Consider the following 22,223-nt stretch of genomic DNA (forward strand, 5'->3'; position numbering starts at 1 on the left):
ACAGCAGCTGTTTTTCGGTTACAGTTTTGCCCCCCCCCCCACCTCCCTCCCCCCCCCCCCAAAAAAGGGGAAACATCTTGATCGAATAACAGGGTGTTTTTCAGAGCCAACTCTTATTTGATTAATCATAATTGGACCATGGCGGAGAACAAAATCGTGATGACGGATAAGGCCTCGGGAGTATCACGAATTGGGGACATTTTGATCGTCCACGTCTCATAACTAACGTGAATTCAGCTTGTGTCCAAATGTGAGGTTTATCTGGGACACCTGGTGTAACAGCTGCTCAGCCAACAAATGCATGCATTTGACTTATCCGTATCTAAGCTCAGCCCATCTCTTGTTAGCGGGCCCAACAACCACAGACACGAAGTCGTCATATTTACCGTGCCACACAACTACTAATATCAAAATATAACATTTGAAAGATAGTGCCTCTTATTTATTTATTTTATTCGGTAACGGTCCGGTTGTTTACTCTGGCTACAGGTGTGTGTGCGCGCGCGCTCACCGTCGTGTCATAGCTGTCGGTTATCTAACCGGGAGATGACGTATTGACAAACAATAACCTTACAGATTATTCCCAAAGTTAATACACTCGTAGACTGACGTAACACAAGTGAATTATCCCCAATAAGCGCAGCTCCCTTTACTCACTCAGGTCTGTTGGCACAGCAGCAGCAGTCTCGACTTGACCCGCCGATGCAGAGAGGTGGTTTTCCTTTGCAGCTCTTTCCGAAATGTTTCAAGCTCCGACGACCAGCTGCTTTTTGTTGTTGTTGTTGTTGTTGTTGTTTGTTCACCCTGAGACTGATAAAACTTTCCAGCTACCGAGATAAACACGACAAGGCAAAATGTGGCATACTAGCGTGAGCTACCTAAATGCTACCAGAGCTAACAGTTAGCAATACGTGCTTCTCTCGTAAATGTGGACGGTGATGACTCCGTATAAATTACACCTTGAATAGATTTAAGTAAATAGCGAGCAACGGCGACGATTCAAAGCGTCGATAATGTCAGCCTAACTGCCGGTTTTATCGAGGTAACTTTCCATCCAACCCTGTTCCTCGCATAAAACGCAGGAATTTCGCCATCGCTTACGGAACTGAGTGCGCATGCGTTGTGGAGCAACTCATGACGAATCCCAAAGTCCGAGATAGCGTCGAGAAACATTTACAAGGTTTGTCACATGGGACGATTTCTTTATTTTTTTTTTATTTTTTTTTCCCCGATTCGTGGACGTGGTCAATATCCATTGTTGTTTTAATTAACTTAATTTTGTCTACCAACATGCTGACGACGTTTAGGAGGACTTTAAGGTTGACGTGTCTGTGGACGGTTCGCCGACTTCATTCATAAAGAATATCTTGAAGAGACCCACGTTTGCGTCGCATCGTGCTGACCCTGCCAGGCTCGGTCTTTGCACACCTGAACTCCAGATGAACCTCAGGCGGTGCTGATCCGTGACCAGCTTTTTTTTTTAAATGGGAATATTCGGTGTCTGTAAACAGCACTGTCACTGGTATTCATGCATTTTTATACAGTGTCCTGCTGTATGGAAAATATAGTAAACAAAGAAAACTGGATTTAGATGCAGGCTATTATTTTCTCTAGCTATATATCTGTAGAAGTTATAGTAGTGCTCAAATCTCACAAAACATCAAATTAATTCCTACTTGTACTACTAATGAATGTAATGCACATCTGTCTATCTATCTATCTATCTATCTATCTATCTATCTATCTATCTATCTATCTATCTATCTATCTATCTATCTAATGTCACTGTAGGGCAGAAAGCCTGGTTGCACATGCCAGTTGCATGTGCAATTTTTTTAAATCTGAGGAATTTGATACTGAGGTTTGGCAAGTTAATATTACAGATAATGCACGTCCCATGTGACACAATCTACTGTTGCATATAAGCTAAACCTAATTCACTGCAACATTTCTTTGTTTTGTGAAACCCTTTACACGTCATGACGCTTTGCAAAACTAACCTCTATTAAACCACAACCGGAACCACCATCTTTGGTCAAAAGTAGTTTATATGCACAGTTATGTGGATCGCAAAACAGGCAAAACAACAGGTCAAAGGACAATGTTAACATGACCAACCTGAAAAGTACATATTTTAGTTAGGCTGTGTACATTTGTTTTATACTCAAGGAACAATGTAAATATACACCAATTGTAATATATTGAGCTTTTTATCTATGAAAAGTTGCACAATAAAACAAAAATGTATTTGAACTATTACCTCAGAGGGTATTTTCTAAGTCAAAAAAATAAAGTTACAGACAAAATCTTTTAACTTCACATAAAATGTTTGAATGGCAAATAACATTTAAAGATTCGGAAAACATATGTGCAATATATCCTGCACTGACATGCACTAAACTATATTATCCATGGCTCCACCTGCTGGACTTTATAAAGGAGACTATATTGAAAGGAGTTCCCTTTGGGGGAAAAAAGTGAGCAAAGCTGCATTTCCAGATGTCTCTTTGAGACAGATGTCTGTCTCTACATGTGCCTTATGCATCCAAGGAAAGATAAACCAAACATTTGATTAAAGCATATTAAATTGAAGCATATTTATATCTCAAAAATACTTTCAAATTTGTGGTTGCTCCAATACAGTCTGTCCATTAATGAAATGTGACTTATATTAGAAATGTGTATCACAATCACTGGATTCATTTTTGTATTGTGTATTGTATTAACCCCTTTTCACCCATTTTAATATAAAAAAAACAAAAAAAAAACAATTATAAAAAGGGGGGATTGTTTGATAAAGTCTAAGAGGAGTTGTTTTAATAAATAAAACGAAAATAATATCTTAAATTAGTGTAGAACCTTCCATGCCGTGATCTGCTTCAAGATACACGATTTAAATGTAACACAGCCCATGACAATAATATAAAGGCAATCAGCCTCATTCAGTGTAAAAAGTCGGACACTCCGAGCTCCGACTTCCCGTAAACGCACCATCGGATTGCCGGAAGTGTGTTTTTTTTTTTTTTTCCTCAGGCGGTTGTTGTAGCGATCTAAGCTAGCCACAACAAAGGTAACACCACAGCAGCCGATGTGTGAAGTTTGTTTTTTTTTACACCCTCTACCAGGCTGCCGGGAATGATTTCATCAGCATGATTATTCGCCAGACATGTTGGTTGTCGGTTTCTCGGTGTCGCTGTTGATTAGGAAGAAAAAACAACGGACGCCGCGGAGGAAACGCTAGCTAGAACAACAAAGGTAACGTCAACAGTTGGGAACCAGCAGCGACATCCCATAATCACCTTAATAGTTGTTGTATAACTCTTTCAGTTTCCGTGTGCGGTAAATGAATATACTTCAGCGAGCTTGATAAAGTTGATTATTGACCTCTTAATAATAAGTGCAGATGCACATGTACAATCTATTGACGTGCTCCGGTTTATATCAATATATTGCGTTTGACCTCGATATTATTAAACAATAAAATAAAAAACACGTGGCACTGACATAACCTTCTCGTGTTTTTTTCCCCCCCCCCCTCCCTCTGCTCTTATTATCCCAGCCGTGTAGTATGCTGGACGTGGGGAAGTGGCCGGTGTTTGCGCTCCTTCCTCCCGAGGAACTGCGGCTCATCCGGCAGGCTTGTGTCTTCGGCAGCGCTGCAAACGAAGCCTTTTATGTCACAGTTAATGATGAGGTAATTTGAGCTCTAAGGAAAGAAAAAAAAAAAAGGTGTGTTAATGCTCTTGTTTATATTCAGGTGTGTTTCAAGACTTGATGGCCCTAATCTCCTTTGATTTTGTTGTTGTTTGTTGTTGTTGTTGTTGTTTAGAAGTGTTTTTGGCCTGTCACTCCGGTTGATACGAGGTCCAGTTCAAAGCTCTGGGATAAGCAGATAGAAGGAGGCTATCTTTAGCCATACAGGCCTAATACCTGAGCAAGCTCCGTTGTTTTTATCCTGCTGAAAGGTGCAGTGCATGCTCTGTCGCCCCCCCTCCTTCCCAGGTCATTTGTTTGCCCCCCTGTGGCCCAAACAGTTGATGTTTTGGAGCAAAAATCACTTAAAATAATGGGAGTTGGTTACATTTGGCCTGGCCTGTGTGCACATCTATTACTTTAATTGATTTTATTTCTTACGCTCAACATTTCTAAAAAAAAAATAATAAAAAAAAATAGTCTTACAAATAATTTCAGCTTGTTTGCACGTGTTTACTTTAGCTGGTGTTAAAACAACTAATCTATGAATTAATCAGTCGCATGACGTGAAATAAATTGTAAAAAATCTTGTGGGCGTTCACGATTTGTGATTGAACATTTTAATTTTTCTTACATTTCAGAGACCCCTGCTAAAAAAAACCATTTAAAAACATAGATTATTATTATTATTATTATTATTATTATTATTAATTCTAAGCAAATGGTGTAAATTCCCTGTCGATTGTAAAACGAATGAAATTTCACAGACGGCAAAATGTCTTTTCACATTTCCATTATTTTAAACCTTAAGAGAAATCCTTCTGATGAATGTTTATCACGTCCCTGTATGTCATCTTGCCATATATCTTGGCGCATATTTACGGGGGTATCAGTTTAAGTCAGCGAACACTGGAGCGCAGCACTCAGGTATCGCTTATTAGCATCAGGAATGCTTCAGCTGTGATGTTTGGTCTCCGCAGGTCTTCGCTTTAGGCACCAACTGCAGCGGCTGTTTAGGGCTCGGAGACCTTCAAAGCACCATTGAGCCACGCAGGATTGATGTCTTGTGTGGGAAGAAGATTGTGTCCCTGAGCTATGGAACAGGACCGCATGTGGTTATCGCCACTGCAGGTATTTTAGTTTGGAAAACGTTATTGTGGTCCCCACGGGGAAATTGCCAAAGGAGGCAGAGGAATGGGATATCATGCAAATAAGATCATGTGGGAAATCTGGCTTTATGATGATGTTTTGTCATTGCGGCCCAAATATTGTGTTAAAAAAAAAAATCCACTCACCTAGTGTATAATATGTTTTGTTCAAACATGAAATGTTCTGTGAATTAAATTCTGCCATTGAAAGGCTGTTGTGAGGCTTTTATCCACCTATTAGAGTGAAGTGTAATGTGCTTCAAAGGTTAGAGGTGTATTCACATTTACACCATAACTCCAATATGGATTTAAAAAAACAAATCTTTGTTTCCAATCGTCAGATTTTAAATATTCTCTTTTTTTTTTTTTTTTTTTACTGTGATCACTGACACACAGTATTTAACCTTTACTTATTAATGGTAATCATTAGTGTAAAAATCTGAGTTGATTTGCTTTTATTTTGTAGGCCTTCAATCCAAATGACTTTACACTGCTTTAATCAGTGTTTTGGTGATTTGTATGACTCCTCATCATATCTGATGATGACCAGTCATTCCTTCTTCCTTTAAATGTGGAGGAATTTGTTTTCAAATTACTGAAAATACAAACGATTATTGTTGCTGCTGTACTGCTGTGATCTGTGTTACCATGGTTACTCTTTGTCTACTCAGTTTGTTTCTGTGTACGTAAATGTATGTCGCTTTCTCTGTTTTTGTACATAACCATAATTAATTATTAGTTCCACATGCAGTTCAATTTCATTTTAATCTTTCTTAAACTCTGCTTCCCACTTGTTATTTGACTTTATTGAATTTCCATAGATGCCATTTAATCAATATCTGTGACATCTAATAAGAGTAGGGCTGTGAAGTTGACTGATTTTTATTCTTTTTAAAAGATATTAACCACTAGGACATCATGAATTAAAGTGTACCTGCTGCTGTGTAGATGGAGAGGTGTTTGCTTGGGGCCACAATGGCTACAGCCAGCTGGGGAATGGGACCACCAACCATGGACTGATCCCTGCCCTGGTGTCCACCAACCTCCTCAGCAAGAGAGTGACTGAAGTGGCCTGTGGCTCTCACCACACTATCGCCCTCACAACTGATGGAGAGGTAATTTATCCTCTCTTGTGTCCTCCTTTTTGTTTGTTTCTGCCTCATCTGTGTTTTTCTGTGGACTGTGAACATTCATCTCTGTGCTTAGGTTTACGCGTGGGGTTACAACAACTCTGGCCAAGTAGGATCAGGCTCCACTGCCAACCAGCCGACCCCACGGCGGGTCAGCAGCTGCCTGCAGAACAAAGTGGTGGTTAACATAGCCTGCGGTCAGCTCTGCTCTATGGCTGTACTGGACAACGGCGAGGTAATGGGTCACATCAGCTTGCAGATATATATCATGAGGCGGCTAAAAGTGGACTTTTACTAAAAAAAAAAAGAAATGGTTTGTACATTTTTGTTTATAACTGATCTGAACATAAAAAACTTGTCGTGTTGAAAAGCGGGTTGTCATAGAGAGAGGAGATAATACGACAGACATTTTCAGTCTCTTATGGGTGTTGCATTTGGTTTTACACATGAAAGTGACGAAAATAGTCGTCACAAACAAATAAAGCCACACATTCACACAGCTCGCCAATAATAGCTCAAAGTGGTGTAAATAGTTTCAGAAAGTCACAAAAATCGTTGGTTGCAGCCGGCTCTATTCAGATGTTAGAAAAGGGGGGGGGGGTTCTGAAGTTATACGATAAGCAGCTTATTCGGGCTCCTCAATGCAACTGTCAATCACACACGTGCACAAATGTGAATTTAGCAAATTACATAGAAACTGTTGCCCATTGATTTTAGTTTCAACCAATATTCAGATTAGTTTATACTAGTTTTCTGATTTCATTTCCCCATGCATCCAAGAAGACACTATTCATTGCACTTAACAGTTTCTTACAATATGGACATCTCAGAATATGAGTATATTCATTAAAAAAAACACTTAGAAGAAATATGTTCCCAAATTGAAATACAATATAATGTTAATATTACCAATATTAAAAGCTAAAAAGAGTAAAACATCAGCAAAAAAATACCAAAAGCCCCACCAGTTTCCTGATAATAGAGCGTGTGAGTTTGTCCTTTGCTTGTAGATCTACGGTTGGGGCTACAACTGCAATGGGCAGCTCGGTTTGGGCAACAATGGAAATCAGCAGACGCCATGCCGGATCGCTGCCCTCCAAGGAGTCAATGTCGTGCAGGTAAGAGCCTGAGGAGCGATTCATATCGTATAACTCTTATTTACTTCTGTTAACAATCTCCTTAAACACACGGTTTCTCTCAAATACAGGTTGCTTGTGGATATGCACATACATTGGCCCTTACGGATGAAGGCTTCGTTTACGCTTGGGGAGCCAACTCGTATGGACAGTTGGGAACGGGCAATAAGAGCAACCAAGCTCTCCCCACCCAAATAAACACAGACAAGGAGAGGTGAATACTTCGTTTTTACACCCTCTCAATCATTAGACATTGATTGTTGACTCTAAAGAAGTATAATTCAGTGTTCACGGTGGGGATATGCTTCTATTTGTCTGGTATAGAGTTCCTTTTTCTTTTTTTTTCAACTCACAGTCCTCATTAAAGAGCTATATTTTAGTGGGATTGATTTTTTTTCTCTGTAGGATGGTGGAGGTTGCTGCATGTCACACCAGCCACACATCAGCTGCCAAGACGCAGAGCGGGCAGGTTCTGATGTGGGGTCAGTGTCGAGGTCAGGCTGTGGCCAGTCCCCACCTCACCCATTTCAGCAGCACAGACGACGTGTTTGCCTGCTTCGCCACACCAGCAGTCACGTGGCACCTGCTCTCTGTAGGTAAGAGTGTTCGATGGAGGGTCCCAGAACTCAACCATCTCCAATAGTTAGGGATTGTCTTGAGAAGTATTTTACATTTTTTGACACTGTCGTGTTTACCCGGTGAGTGTTTGGAGATAATTATGCGGTGGGCACCTATCTGTGGGTCATGGGTACAAATTCCTGTAAGTAGTCGAAGAAATAAACAGGAAACTCCTGTTTCCTCTCCAACATCAAACAAAAGTTTATATGAACTCCGCTCAAACTGAGGATCATTAACATGTCATTTTGAGAGCTTCATTTAAAAAAAAAAAAATATATATATATATATATATATATATATATATAAAAAAATAATAATAATATTTACGCTCCATTTTGTGAAGCTAATGACATCCCTCATAAAAATCAGTTAAGCAAACGACCAAAATAACCAGTACTCTCCTGAGTGCAGTCTTTTTCTCTGTGAAACAAATAGAAATACAAAATAAATGTAGTATTTCTCTTAGAATTTTATTTTGTCTTCTGAAGGTTCTGAAAAGCATCATCTTTACATTAAATTTAAGTGTATTTTCTGTGAATTTCTGTGTGCTGCATCGTTAAAGTGAAATACAGCAGTCGTAACAGGAATTTAAACTAGACATAACACATCATGTTGCACTGATCCAGTTTCAAAGGCTGGATTTAACAGAAAACACTTTTTTTTAGTACCTTTTTAGGAAATAGAAAAAAAAACCCTGTTTTTCTTTGGTTTTGCCAGACGGTGATGACTACCTGACAGTCGCCCAGTCTTTGAAAAAGGAGTTTGACAGTCCAGAGATTTCAGATCTGAAGTTTCTGGTTGATGGGAAGTGCATCCATGTTCACAAAGCCCTGCTGAAGATCAGGTACAGAACACAATGACCCTCAAAGTCCTAAATGAAAATGTGAACTAGTGCCACTTGGTCAGTATGGTTATTATTTGTAAATAAGCAAAATCTTTAAATAATGAGCTGATTATATTCTTGCCTTCAGTTACTTTTTGCTTCTTGAAATATTTCTCATTGCAATATTTATACAATATTTCATTTTTTAGGAGACACTTTTTTTGGCCTATTGTGGACCACAATTAAATAAGGACCTTATTTAACAAAACACAATTAAGAATTAGTTTTGGTTGCACATAATGATCTCCGTGGAGCTGAAACAGTGTCTACAGGTTTTTCTCTCTAATGTTGGGCCACTGCATATTTTGCACTCTGTTTTTCAGAGGCAATTTTCCTTTGTTCCTCACAAAAGCAGCCTGCTTCTGGCTTTCATTTTGGTCACATGGGTGTATTCTCCATGTTTAAATGTTGTGCTTGATCATGTGTAATGTGTGAACACTGGGATTCTCAGAGGAAGAGAAATACACTTGTATTTGTGTGTTTGCTTATGATGGAAACATAAAATCAAAACAACTCAGTTTATTAATTGTGTTGTCATTATGACAGCAATTACACTGAGCCCTCTTTCTGAAATAATAAATAGAACCTGAGTTACTGCATGCAGTTTTTTTTCTATATTCAAACTTCATGTTCAGCAGCGTTTCCTCTTCTTTCCTGTTAAAGCTGTGGGGGAGCAAAGACGAACCTATTGTTTCCCGTGTTTCTTTTTATAACCACACTTGAGCACAAAGTATCTGCATTCCAGTCCTTTGCTCTTGTGCACTGTCAGTAGGAAGGAGCCAGACTGTCTGCAATGTCAACCTCAGTGCACATGCTCGCACGAATACGCAACAGTGCAAAACGTCTGCGCTGGCAAGCTCACATGCAAATGATACGTTTAAGATTGCATTCGAGAATGAAGATTCAGTCGTTTGTTCAACCATGTCCCCAGAAGAAATCATTGAGGCGGTGTTGTGAGCCAGCAAAGGTCTGCTGTGAGGGAAATTTGAAGAAACAAAGAAAAATAGTAATCAGTGATTTTAATGCAGAGGCCCATAAGAAACAATTATGGAAAAATAGAGAGCCTCTATTTTACCTCAGAGAGTGTAGTACTGCTTAAAAAGTGAATCTTGAGTTAGATTAGTGGAATAAATGGGGTTTTACAGTTATACTGTAACAATTACAGTATCTCATAAAATGACCCACATCTATTTCTGTTAATGTGTCCAGGGTTATTAACTGTTGTTTGTGTTCATTGTTGTTATTAGCTGTTGGGGATTTAGATACAAAATTGGACAAAAAATTGGACGAAAAATGAACACTAATCATAACTAATACAGTAAGTTACAACATACTGAATATAACACATAAATAGGAATTAGGAAATATTCCTCAGTCTGAAACAGTTCTTTTTGCAAGATTTAGCTTTTAGTTACCTTGAAATGTTATAATAATTATATATGACTACAAATTCATGCAAACCTTAGTTTTAGTTGTAGATATTGTTTTTGAATGACAACATCACAATTGACACTTTGATTTGTAACAAATAGGGAAGCACGAGTTAAAGGAACAACATATATACAATGAAAGAGTCCAAATGCTCAGTCCACAGTCAGGGTTTGGACAACGTCCATGTCCTATATCTGCCCTCAGCATGGTTCACTGTCCTTTCATGTAGAAGAAAACACTGAGAGGTCCTGGAGCGAATGAGCTCCAAGAACAAGGAAACCGTGTGGAGTGTACGTCAGTCAGAAAGGAGTCAGGCAATCAGAAGAGAAGGTCACTGATAACAATCTGCCTTAAAAGCACAGACACACAGTTGTTATTGGTAAAGAGCTTCGAAGGGAAGCTTAAGAGAGGAGATGGAAACTATATTGAAATGTTTTTTGGTCTTTAAACCGCCAAACTATCTTCTGTTTGGATGTCAAGGCTGCAAGTAAACTGCTATTTAAAATTTTAAATAATGGATTTTTGAAATGACATCACACATGATATCTTTGTCACATGAGTATTTTGCTCCCTTTCTTGTATTTCCAGATGTGAGCATTTCCGTGCATTGCTGAACGAAACAGAAGAGGATGCCATAGAAATTAACCAGTTCTCATACCTGGTGTACAGAGCGTTCCTGGAGTATCTCTACACAGACACTATTAACCTGCCACCAGAGGATGCTATTGGTAAGCCTCGAGCCGGACCACAGTTCTCTACACACCGAGAGCATCAGAAAACATTGAAACAAGTTAGTGCAGAAGTGCTACGAATACTCAGCTGCGTGTGATTCTTGTGTTGTTCAGGTTTGCTGGACTTGGCTACGTACTACCGAGAGACAAGGCTGAAGAGGTTGTGCCAGGAAACGATCAAGAGGGGCATTTCTGAAGAGAACGCCGTGACTCTACTCTCTGCTGCTGTCAAGTATGAGGCGCGGGTAAGCTCTTAGCCCCTGACACACAGTCAGACATCATGGTGGCGGGGACCCACACAGTAGCTTGTCAGTCATACTCCTCAGAACTGACCAGATAGCCCTCTTCATTTTTAGGACCTGGAGGACTTCTGCTTCAAGTTTTGTGTCAACCACCTAACAGCTGTCACGCAGACCCAGGCCTTTGCAGACATGGACCATGACCTGCTCAAGAACTTCATTAGTAAAGCCAGTCGCTACGGGGCCTTCAAAAACTGACTAGACTTCCCATGTAGTGATGGATCCAACACGATGAGGTTCAGGCTCACAGAGGACAGTTGACCCTAGACCACAGTAAGCACCCGGCTGATGAGCGCTTCAAAGACTCGTCACGGGGGGTGTAAATGCAGGACGTGGTTTAAGGTTTCAACTGCTAAGCGATGCTTCTGTGTTGTTGCTCAAAACTTAGCCCAAACACAAAAGCTGCTTTAGGCGCAGGTATTGGGCTACGCCACAGTTGCAGTCACAAGCAGAGGCTAAACAAAAAGGATGTGCCACATCTGTTAGTTCGCTCTTCTGTCTTGTCAGTTTTGTGTTACTGACAATATACTTGTCTGATTCTTTGTCTGATTTTGTTTGATCAAGGCGACCAGCATACACATGGGTGCAGGAATTTTCCACCCAGCAACAAGTTCCAACAGCATGCCTGAAGATGCTGTATGTTAAGGATACTCTAGTCCAATATGATGATTATTCTCCTCATGGATTTGTCTGTTTATTATTTTCTAAATTACTCGATTAGCTGTTTGGTCTTTAAAATGTCCGAAAATGGTGCAAGATGTTGACCAGTGTTTCCTAAAGCCCAACATGCAGCCTGAAATTCCCTGACCAACACTCCACAACCAAAAGATATTCAGCTATCATGGAGGACTAAAGGAAATATTCACATTGATGAACCTGAAATCAGAAAACTGCAGCATTTTAAATAAAAATAAAAAGACTTAAGACTATTAATCGATTATGAATGTCAATCAAATAATTGACAAATCATTGCAGCTCTATTTGTGAATTTCTTTTTTTTTTCTTTTTTTTTTATGACATTGCCATTTATGAGATAGTAAGCCGATTTAGCACTGCGTATATTTTTCTGTAGTACATTTTGTCTGATCAGCAACAAACAAGTCAGCCAGGAAACAGCTCTTCACATTGTGCTGCTTTTCTTTGAAGCCTTGACTCGCAAACGTTCTCGTTTTTAGTGAGGAGAAACATGCAAGCTGTTCTCTTCTTTTACAAAACTGCAACTTCTATTTGACATCTGTTTTTTTTTTAACAATAAATTTGTATCTGATCAAAGATGTGCGTTATCTTGCATAAGTCATTGTTTTGCCACTTTGTTTTATATTGTAGTTATTCACATGCCATCCTAATTTGTGGTTACTGTTTGATATGTGTATCGGCTAACATTTGCACTGGTTTGCAGCAGACAGTTGGTTTTGCCGCTGTACTAACAGAAAGAGGTGCAGTCGGTTACATATTGATGAGCGATTAGAACGTTTGTTTGTTGTATGTGTACTCGTGTTGTGCAGCTGGAAACAATGTGTGACTTCCACAAACATGCTGATTCCTGTGTTTCCTCAATCAGTGAAATTACAGTGTAGATGCAGCTGCTTTTACAGCTGTATTTCATTGTAATTGGGTATGTTTACAAAAGTTTGGTTGTTTGTTGTTTTTCTTTTTTTTATTATTGCTAAAATTTTGGCAGCAAACTTATGATTCTTTTTACAAGGGTTTATTTATATGTCTCCCCAGATAGCACCTTGTGGTAACAAAATAGTGCTGGCCTAGTGTAATTGCCAACTGAGTGGGTTGGACTACAAGGTCTTTAAATGTAGTTACCGGATAGTTCCATTATAAATTCCTAAATGAGTCTGAACAAAATGTAACAAAATGCTCTTACAAGCCAATTAGAATATTTTTTTGGAACATTTTGATAATTACTAAAAAAATGCCAGTTTGTTCTCATTTTGTAAGAAAATGCTGTGAGCTGCTGACAGTGGCACCAATGGTTACATTTGACGATGTATTATATATATTAAAATGAATAACTACAACATTTGATGGATGTGTTATTGCTGAACACGCTCCGTTAACTTTGTTTTCCCAACAGCAGCCATCAGGGGGCAGAATGTTTCACTTCAACGTCACTCATTCTCACACTTGTGCTGAAAGCCTGCTGTGCTTCTCACACCTGTTTCACATTTTATGATTGATTTTACTTGAATGTTAGTCAACACTTGGCTGCAGATAAACGCTTCTATCACCTTGGCGGTCTCAAGGCGCTTTATACTGTTTCCCATTCACACACACATACGGCAGAGCTGCCATGAAAGCTGCTCATCTGCCATCAGGAGCTACTTGGGGTTCAGTCCCAAGGACACCTGGACATGTGTACAGGCGAGGATTGAACCATCAACCTTATATGATTTGTGGGTACCTGCTCTCCACCTATGCACACATTTCTTTTTCAAATGTAACCCAAGAAACATTTGATAGAAATTGATGTTCCTTATTATCTAAGTGGGTGAAATTCATTCAAATGAAATTTGCAAATTTCCATATTTAAAAGATATTGATTGTATTGCTAGTGTTATGTCATTTACGCAGTAAGTTGTGGCCATGATTTTAAGATGTGTTTGAGATCTGTCTCACGTTTGCGAGAGCAAGCTTCTTCTGTTTCCCATCTATGCCTGTGTTTCCCGGGAGTGCACTTTTAGAGTCACATCATCCTCGCAGATTCTGTACAGATTTCCAATACCTGCCAGGAAGTTACAGGATGTGGTCAGAATAACATGCAGGGGAAATTTACAGTGAGGTAATCCAGTATGATTGTTGTCTATTAAGTTGAAATATTAGGTTTGCTGAGACTCTTTTATATAATTTGTCAACTTTATCTTTGAGTCTCAGGCTTTGCAGTGTGCTGAGCCCTAACAGACATCATATCTGGCCAGACTGTGATGAAAGCCAGATCACCACCTCAGACGATAATTCAGTTACTTGATTCCAAATGAGGGCGACTCCCGAAACAAATGAAGGTACATTTACATCTACATGGTTTCAAGGAACATTTTCACAGTGACAGACAGTACACAAGAATATAGTTAGGGAAACTGCAGTATCTCAATAATAAGTGAAAACATGTAATCATCGCTTTATTTCTGTTCATTTTGCGTTACAATTTTTCGGAGAGCACATTCACTTCATTTCACCTTTTTAGGTTTCTTTCAGGGCAAGGTGCCTTTAGACAGTGTAGTAAGCAGAATTTAACTGTCAAGTCAAGTTCTTTTGTTGTGATATAAATAAGAATATTACTTCACATTTGTACATTGTCACTCAAAATGTCTCAATCAATTTTACATGGTAAATGAGGAACTGCACGCAACTGCTAACAGTAATTGGCACTCTGCCTACTTCTCCTGCACTGTGACAAAATGACATTGACTTTATGGAACATTTGGCCTTAAAAAGGCACTTCGATCAGATAAATACAGTGTGGAGTGGATTAGAGAAAAAAAAACGGCCTGTATTTCCCTCACAGACGTGAGGGTATTTTAGAGGTATAAAGCATCATAATCGTAGATGGACCATAGAGTTGTAGCAAGTGGTAAATGTGGCAGCGATATTTTGCAGCGCTTGTTTTTTTTGTACTTCAAAATCAAGAATAACCCACAGTGGTTTCATTTGTGGTTCAGTTCTGCAGTTTAAACATAAGTTGTCGGCTTGATGGTAGAGAGGCATCATCTGTCTGGTTTACTGTTCACCGTCACTCTTTTCTTGGTAGCCTATTGCGGATCTAACGGCATTAGTTCCTCTATTCTCTACTTTCAAATGAGTCGCTTGATCACGCCATGTCCTGTTATTCCACCAGTTTCTGTCTGCATTAATTTGTTAGTTCACTCTTTTGAGTTTTGTGCCGCAGTATCTGAAATTTTCATCGAACTGCTCTTTCTCTCGGAAATACCTTTTAATACCGCTCTTCATAGCTATTTAGGTATGCAGTGTAGCCTGTTTTACCCTCGGGACGAAGTTAAAAATCTGTGGTTGAACAGTCGGCTCCCTCAGGGGGACATTATGCGCCGAGACATGTAAATGATGAACAAGAAACTATCTGCATGTCTGTTTCTTGTCAGTAATGAGAGTATTGCTCAATTCATATATCCAAAGCTGTACCAAAAACAAGGGAACAACAGCTGAGGTTTTTAAATTTGAAACATTGTGTGCGGGTGGTGCCGGGAAACTGGACAACCCTATTAATGATGGTGTTCACTCAAGAATCTTTGGTTTAAGGTCCATACACATTTACTTACATGCAACACTGGATGTTGAATGCAGACACGCTACGATAAACTGAACTGGATCTAAAGAATTAATCATAGTTCAGAGTTGTTTACAATTCAGACATGCATTAGTTGCATGCATACACACAAACCTGACATATTGTAAATTGTTAATTTGGCACTATAGATAATGTTAGGTTCAAAAAAATAAGTGTAAAGGCACACTGCCACAGTTGGTAAGATTTGGTAGGACCTGCCTTTTAAAATACTGTACATGCAGTCATGGTTTCAGTGGGAGAGGGTGAACTGGTGAAGGGTGAGGAGTATTTGTTTTAAAAAGACATCAAACGCTTCAGTTGATAAGGGATTGTGGGGGAGCATGCTGCCCCACAACAGACTCTTTATTTATTTATTTTTTCCAAACCTCAAGACTTCGTTTAGTGTTACATTTTAAATATAAGCTTTTAAGAGAAGATGCAGATACAGATAATAAAGTTATGGTTCTCACTAATCTTTGTATTTCTCATATCTCATTACAGGTATGTGAGGTTTCATGGGAAATGATGATGATAGGTACAGTCCTTCCTTTTTGTGCATCTATGCGCATTTCTTTAAAAAAAAAAATAAAAAAAAATTTATTACTCCTAACTGCTCAACTAAGGCATGTTTCAATTCTCCAGAAGCCCTTTCAGTTCCTTTGTTAAAACATTACATGCCCTATTTTCATTTTTTTATTATTCTGATGTGATAGATTTGTGTCAGGTATTGTGCTCTATTCTTCTGGTATGCCTCCTTGGCCTTGTGTGTTGTTTGTGTATGGACTGCAGTTCTGTTCTGGCTGTTCTGGTTTCACTTGTTGTTTGTTTGTGGACGCCAACACAACATTTGTGCAGCCTCTGTTTCCAAGGTGATCAAGAGAGAATGAGCTGAGAGCCCTTTGAGTTGCAGTTGGACTGTCCGTGGTCCAAGATGTCCTTTTGCCAAGTTAGACATTTGTTCAGCAGCATTTATTTGTGCTGTGCACTTTTCATCTTGCCATGATGAAACACAATCAGTTTTGTTGCTGAAGCAATGTGTTATTGCCGATACTTCCTCAAGCGGTGTTGACATTTTAAAATGTGATACACTCATTTACCCATTATTCAACATTATTTAGCAAATAGGAATGATGTGAATACAGTATGTTAGGTTGCTGACACTGCGTACAGAGGTTTTCAGAGCTTATAAGAAAATTCCACCAACTCCATTTAGTTCACCATTATAGTGAAACACTTTTTTTCTATTAAAACCTGCGGTGCCGAACCTTTGTCTGCCCCTTCGGCCACTGAGAGTAATTACAAAAACGCCATTGACACAGCAACATAGGCATATCATAAGCTTCACAGTAGCCTACTCTGTTGCTATTGTGTCAGCTGTAAAACTGTGGACAAAGGGGGGGATAAATATAATAAAAGGTATCACAACCCCTGCAAAATTAGATTAATTCGGTCCAATAACATCTGGTGTCTCACCAGACACCATATTTACAATCTCAGCCTACTGTGAAATACAGATTTATCTGGCGGTGATATGTTTAATCAGCTTTGTGTGAACTCGTTCAAAGACTTTAATGTAACATGTATTCATGCGCTGTATTTATAAAAGTCCCGCATTGTGTCTTTCAATTGATATTTGACACTGGAAAATACATCTAGTTAGCTTAGCATCTAGCCTAGCTCTGCACAAAGGCAGTAAAGTCCACCTGCCATCACCTCCAAAGCTCCCGAATAAACACTGTCTGCATACAATATAGCCTACAGCAGCAGCTTTAAGCTAACAGTACATTACAAGTAACATGAAGTAAGTTTACGCCTGTGCTGAGTCACAAACCTTCAGCATTTCAGATGAATTCATGTTGCAATTATGTATTGGATTTGACATGTTTTAAACAAGAGCATTATGTCACTAACCACTGCTTTTTTTTTTTTTTTTTTTTTTTTTTTTTTTTATTAAAACCCTTCAAGTTGTGGCCTTGGGGGTGCCAGACAGTTTCCTGACATTGTGAGAAATGTAACAGTCTAGGGATTTCAGACACATGTTTTTGTTTAGTGACCACATTCTTGCATGTGAAGAGCTTGTTTTTATGTGCTGGATGGAACTATTTTGCAAGTTAAAGACAATAGTACAGTGTTTTCTGTTTTCTTGAACACTTCACTTCAGCCTTGATGATGTTTATTTTGCGGTGGACTGACAAAGAGAGGCACACTGGCCATAAAACCCCCTCTGTCGCTTAAATTCTCTGCAAGATTTCCCTTCATTTGTTTAGCTATTGTTGGTAACTCAGTCAAAATGAACCATCTTTAGATTATTGTCATGTTCCTAGTACTGGAGTCAGGGAAATATTGTTGCAACCAATAACAAGCAGATAAAGTTATCTTATCTTTGCTTGGTTTTATTCCACTATAAAGAGCAGATTTGGGGTAAAACATTGTTTGATCTGTTGTGCAAGAATTTGTTTACTGACAGGAAACCCAACCAGGTAGTGGCTTCCTATTTGACACGGTAGCAAACACCCAACACCAAATAGAATCAGAGTTTATTCACCTACCACAGGACTGATCAAGAAGCTCTTTCAAGTTGTCTGAGACTAATTATTTCTAAACTTCACATTCCTCCCTGCTTAGCTACTTCATTCACAACAAATACCCTAAAGTTTTTACCAACTGCCAAGTAGGGAGTTACTGCAAAGGGACTTGAATGCTAGTTTTACAATGCGCTGAAGAAAAAAAACCCCGCTGTGCGCATGGACTTACAAAACCACAGAACAGAGAACACTTTCTGTTCTGTCTCATTTCTAATGTGCCTTAAAAAAAAATAAGAAACTGTTCTTCTTTAGCAAAGCTGCTGCATACACGACTGTCAAAAACAACAGACCGTTGAATTTACATCAGCCCCGTGGAGGCAGTCACCCTTAGTCTCTTTCAGGGTTTAAAAAAAACAACCTCTCAAGCACTTTTGACTTCCTGTCTTTATCAACAGCTTGACGGATAAAGAAAAAAAACATCATACCACATATTAACAAGATTATTTTCAGATTTACTTACCTTTGTCTTGCTGCAGAGTGGTGGAAGAAGTAGTCACAAATGAAAGCATTAATACCAGTGTAAAAATACTCAATAAGTCCTGCATAAAATGAGAAAGCACATAAGCAGCAGTAAAATGTACTTGAAATATAGCTTACATTAATCTTAAGCTTACATTACTTCAAAGTATTATATTATTGAGCTGTTATTAGTCAAGCATAAAGCAGTGTTGGACATATTCATCTATGGCATTGTGTTTTATAAGTTGACTCTAGTTAAATCGATAGCAGTAATTACAGCTGCTAAATAAATATAATCAAGAGAACAGCTACAATATTTTCCAGTGGAGGTGTAGTGGAATATAAGTATATATATATATATAGTAGTAGTATGTACAATGTACTTAGTAATATTCCATCATAAAATTGTTTCAATTCACAATGCAGCTAAAAGTACTTGTTACAGTTTAATATCTAAACGTGTATTTGTAGAGATTCCTGGCCTTTCAAATTCACATTTTAATGTTGAAAAAATTTCCCCTTGGGGATTAATAAAGTAACTACCTAACCTAACCTAACCTGAACTGCTTTTGAAATTAGTCAAATATATTTTTAATCTTAGCTTTTGCTCACTCATTGGTCAAGTTTTAAAAAAAAATAGCCCAAAACATTTATTTAAAATGCGTGTCCATCAATCGAGATGTGTGACACCATCATGAATACTTGTATATAGTTTTGATGAACTGCTCCTCAATGCACTGTTGTTTTGCCTGATGCTTTAACTGTAAAAGCAGACAAAGGAGTAGGAGGAGTTGGACGGGAGGCAGTGGGAGGAGTTACTACAGCTGCTCTGCCTTCCACTCAAAGTACAAAAACTGTCTGTAATACAGGCACAAAGGAGAAGTAGAGACCATGAAGGGTGATGAGTGCTGAGCAGAAGCCCCCGAGGCTGTTAGGAGAGACACAGAGACACTGAGTGACTCAATCAGTTGGTAACAGAAAGAAGGAGAGGGGACAGGAAACACAGGCTGTGAAACCCATTCAAATTGTCACACTGAGACTGGGAGCAGGGGATCAACTCAAGCTTGGGAAGAAACATGGTGGTTTGTGGTCTGGACTTTGTGAGGAGTGAGGAGCGTATGGCAACTTTGCTGCTTCGGAGTTGAAAAGGACAAAAACACAGGACTGAGTTTTGACAAAGAGAAGGAATCTTACCACAAGGACACCTTTCTGACAGCCCAGAATGTGGATATGTCATCATTCGCTGTGTGGACTGAGCAGCTCCCGGCGTTTGGGGACATTTGTGTGACTGAATTATCTGAGTAAGTAAAACAGCCTTGTGGGGTGCTGGCTGGCCAAGAGACAGAGGGCAGGGGGAGGGGAGGACACTCCAGCCGGGATCTCTGTCCTCTGGGAGGGGTCTCTTCACTGAGAAGTAACCCCTAAAATAACTACACCGAGAGAGGGGAGAGACTCACGTTGACCATGTGCAGAAGTCATCTCTAAAATGGACAGCTGTGTTGCAAAGAAATATTTGTGCTGATGGCCTGAGTGTCTTTCAATACATCCTGGTGTTGGACTGTTCTGTTCTTTGCTATTCATTCATGGTCAATGCACTGTGCAGGGCAGCCCTTTCAGCCCTTATATAGCTATTACATAACAGACACCCCTCATCCCTCCACTCTTTGTGTCTCATAATGTACAACACTACCCTCCTGGTGAACAATTTCAGCCCGCAGTCGTCAGGAAATCACTCCGAAAACAACTCCACCTGCAGCAAGAATGACGGCTTTAAGTACCCACTGTACAGCACAGTCTTTAGCATTGTGTTTGTGGTTGGACTTATCACCAACGTTGTGGCCATATACATATTCACCTGCTCTCTGAAACTGAGGAACGAGACCACAACCTACATGATGAACTTGGTCGTGTCTGACCTGCTGTTTGTCTGCACGCTGCCTCTGAGAGTCTTCTACTTCATCAACCAGAACTGGCCTTTTGGAGGCATGCTCTGCAAGGTGTCCGTCTCACTCTTCTACACCAACATGTATGGCAGCATCCTCTTCCTCACCTGCATTAGCGTGGATCGCTTTTTGGCCATCGTGCACCCTTTTCGCTCGAGAATGCTTCGGACAAAGCGCAATGCTAAAATAGTGTGTGTTGCTGTGTGGGTGCTGGTGCTGTCAGGGAGTCTCCCGACAGGGTTTTTGTTGCAGACCACCTCGAATGACAACAAGGGAAATGCCACTTTCTGCTTTGAGAACTTTTCGTCCAAACAGTGGAAATCTCACCTGTCCAAAATGGTGATCTTCATAGAGACGGTGGGCTTCTTCATCCCACTGCTACTCAACGTATGTTGCTCCATCATGGTGTTGCAGACACTCCGTCGCCCGAAAACCATCAGTCAAGGAGGGAAGGTGAACAAAAAAAAGATCCTGCGCATGATAATTGTGCACCTCTTTATTTTTTGTTTTTGTTTCATCCCCTATAATATAAACTTGGTATTCTATGCTCTGGTTCGCACTAAAACGTTAGACGGCTGCTTTGTGGAGTCGGTGGTCCGAACCATCTACCCAATAGCCCTCTGCATTGCTGTGTCCAACTGCTGCTTTGATCCCATTGTTTACTATTTCACCTCAGAGACCATCCAAAACTCCATCAAGCGGAAGTCTCAGATCAGCCACACTGACGTCAAGTTCTCTGAGGCCCTGCAGTCAGAAAGCAGCTCAAATCTGCAATGCAGCCTGAGGACTCTCAAAGCTAAAGTCTTCCACAGTGAGTCTACAGTGTGACGGTGGGAAAGTCTAGCCATCTATGGAAAGAGAAATGTCGATGAGACAGTTGGAATGGATTTTTTTGTGAGTGCTTTATCTCAGTCTTCATCTCAGGGCCAATGTTTGGAGCTGTCCTTCACAGCGTCTGCTTCGCAGTATTACGACATGACATCTGTGGATTTGTAATCACTATCTCCCCTTTCCTGTGGAATATACTGTAATTGTGTTAAGCACAATTACTCTGCCAGTGGCCTGGAAGGGAATGTGATCACTGAACAGCAGGACAGAATGATATTGACTACTTCATGTTCCAGTATATCTGTACATGTCCATGGTAAGTTGTGGTGCTAAATTTAGAATATTATCTATTAAATTAACATAAAGTTATATCAAGCTACAGATGTACAGGGCCTTTTATTTGAAAATTGTGAATAGGTTGCAGAAGTGCCTTTTTATGTTGTGGTGACATTTCATTGTAGACTTTATGTCTTTATTGACCATTAAATGCACTGACGAAGCTCTTCATACTGCACTCATGCCATAGTAATGAATAAAAGTCATGAACTGTCTAAAAAAAAAATGCTTGCACCTTAAATCTTTTGTCATTTAAATGAAGAACATACGTTTAACAGTGGAATATCAATTATTTCCAATGTTGACCTTAAACAAAACATAATGGACCAAAACTGAGAACTACTTGTTGGTGCAATTCCTGATTTTTTACAATAAGAAAACTCTTGAGACATCTCTTCAACCTCCAGTTTGCACAAGTCAGGTGAAGATTGTAGCACACTACAGAAAACAGGTATGACCTCAGTGTTTAGCTGTGAAATTTCTCTGTTCATCCTACATGCAATGAGGAGGTAGAGAAGTAGAAGTAGAAAGTCGGATGCGGTCTGTCTGACTCACAATGGCAAGTGTCAGCTTCCTGCGCGGCAGCCAGTGGTTCGAAGAGAGGAAGTTTTTATTGAGGATAACTGACAAAAACAGATTTAATATTTCTCGGCAAAGGATTCATAAAGGTATCTCTAAATGTGGTGTAAGAAACATTAAGTCAAGAACAGAC

General features: G+C 39.5%; 3 protein-coding genes across 4 annotated transcripts in view; 2 read left to right on the forward strand and 1 right to left on the reverse strand.

Moving 5' to 3' along the window:
* Window positions 1–1,118, reverse strand: part of fndc3a (fibronectin type III domain containing 3A) — a 42,340-nt gene extending 41,222 nt beyond the window's left edge. For both annotated transcript variants that reach the window (XM_069161189.1, XM_069161188.1), the window contains exon 1: window positions 658–1,118. The gene's annotated coding sequence lies outside the window, so the exon portion shown is untranslated. The remainder of the gene's footprint in view (window positions 1–657) is intronic.
* Window positions 1,119–3,021: 1,903 nt separating this feature from the next.
* Window positions 3,022–13,099, forward strand: rcbtb2 (regulator of chromosome condensation (RCC1) and BTB (POZ) domain containing protein 2). The gene is made up of 12 exons (XM_069161198.1): window positions 3,022–3,255; window positions 3,560–3,694; window positions 4,674–4,824; window positions 5,790–5,956; window positions 6,048–6,206; window positions 6,982–7,089; window positions 7,179–7,321; window positions 7,513–7,703; window positions 8,443–8,569; window positions 10,628–10,767; window positions 10,885–11,015; window positions 11,127–13,099. Exons 2-12 carry the CDS (start codon window positions 3,569–3,571, stop codon window positions 11,265–11,267), a joined length of 1,584 nt encoding a protein of 527 aa, XP_069017299.1. The 5' UTR covers window positions 3,022–3,255; window positions 3,560–3,568; the 3' UTR covers window positions 11,268–13,099.
* Window positions 13,100–19,279: 6,180 nt separating this feature from the next.
* Window positions 19,280–21,689, forward strand: lpar6a (lysophosphatidic acid receptor 6a). The gene has a single exon (XM_069161450.1). The coding sequence runs from the start codon at window positions 20,081–20,083 to the stop codon at window positions 21,173–21,175; it is 1,095 nt and encodes a 364-aa protein (XP_069017551.1). The 5' UTR covers window positions 19,280–20,080; the 3' UTR covers window positions 21,176–21,689.
* Window positions 21,690–22,223: the final 534 nt, after the last annotated feature.

Source organism: Embiotoca jacksoni, unplaced genomic scaffold (assembly GCF_022577435.1).
Source record: "Embiotoca jacksoni isolate LCO1_2020_lvr unplaced genomic scaffold, fEmbJac1.0.p SCAF_28, whole genome shotgun sequence".
NCBI classification, from domain to species: Eukaryota; Metazoa; Chordata; class Actinopteri; family Embiotocidae; genus Embiotoca; species Embiotoca jacksoni.

Coding starts and splice junctions, on each gene's coding strand:
- lpar6a (XM_069161450.1), top strand. CDS start 20,081: ATGTACAACACTACCCTCCTGGTGAACAATTTCAGCCCGCAGTCGTCA.
- rcbtb2 (XM_069161198.1), top strand. CDS start 3,569: ATGCTGGACGTGGGGAAGTGGCCGGTGTTTGCGCTCCTTCCTCCCGAG. Junction 7,090..7,178: donor AAGGAGTCAATGTCGTGCAG/GTAAGAGCCTGA, acceptor TCTCAAATACAG/GTTGCTTGTGGATATGCACA. Junction 8,570..10,627: donor AAAGCCCTGCTGAAGATCAG/GTACAGAACACA, acceptor TTGTATTTCCAG/ATGTGAGCATTTCCGTGCAT.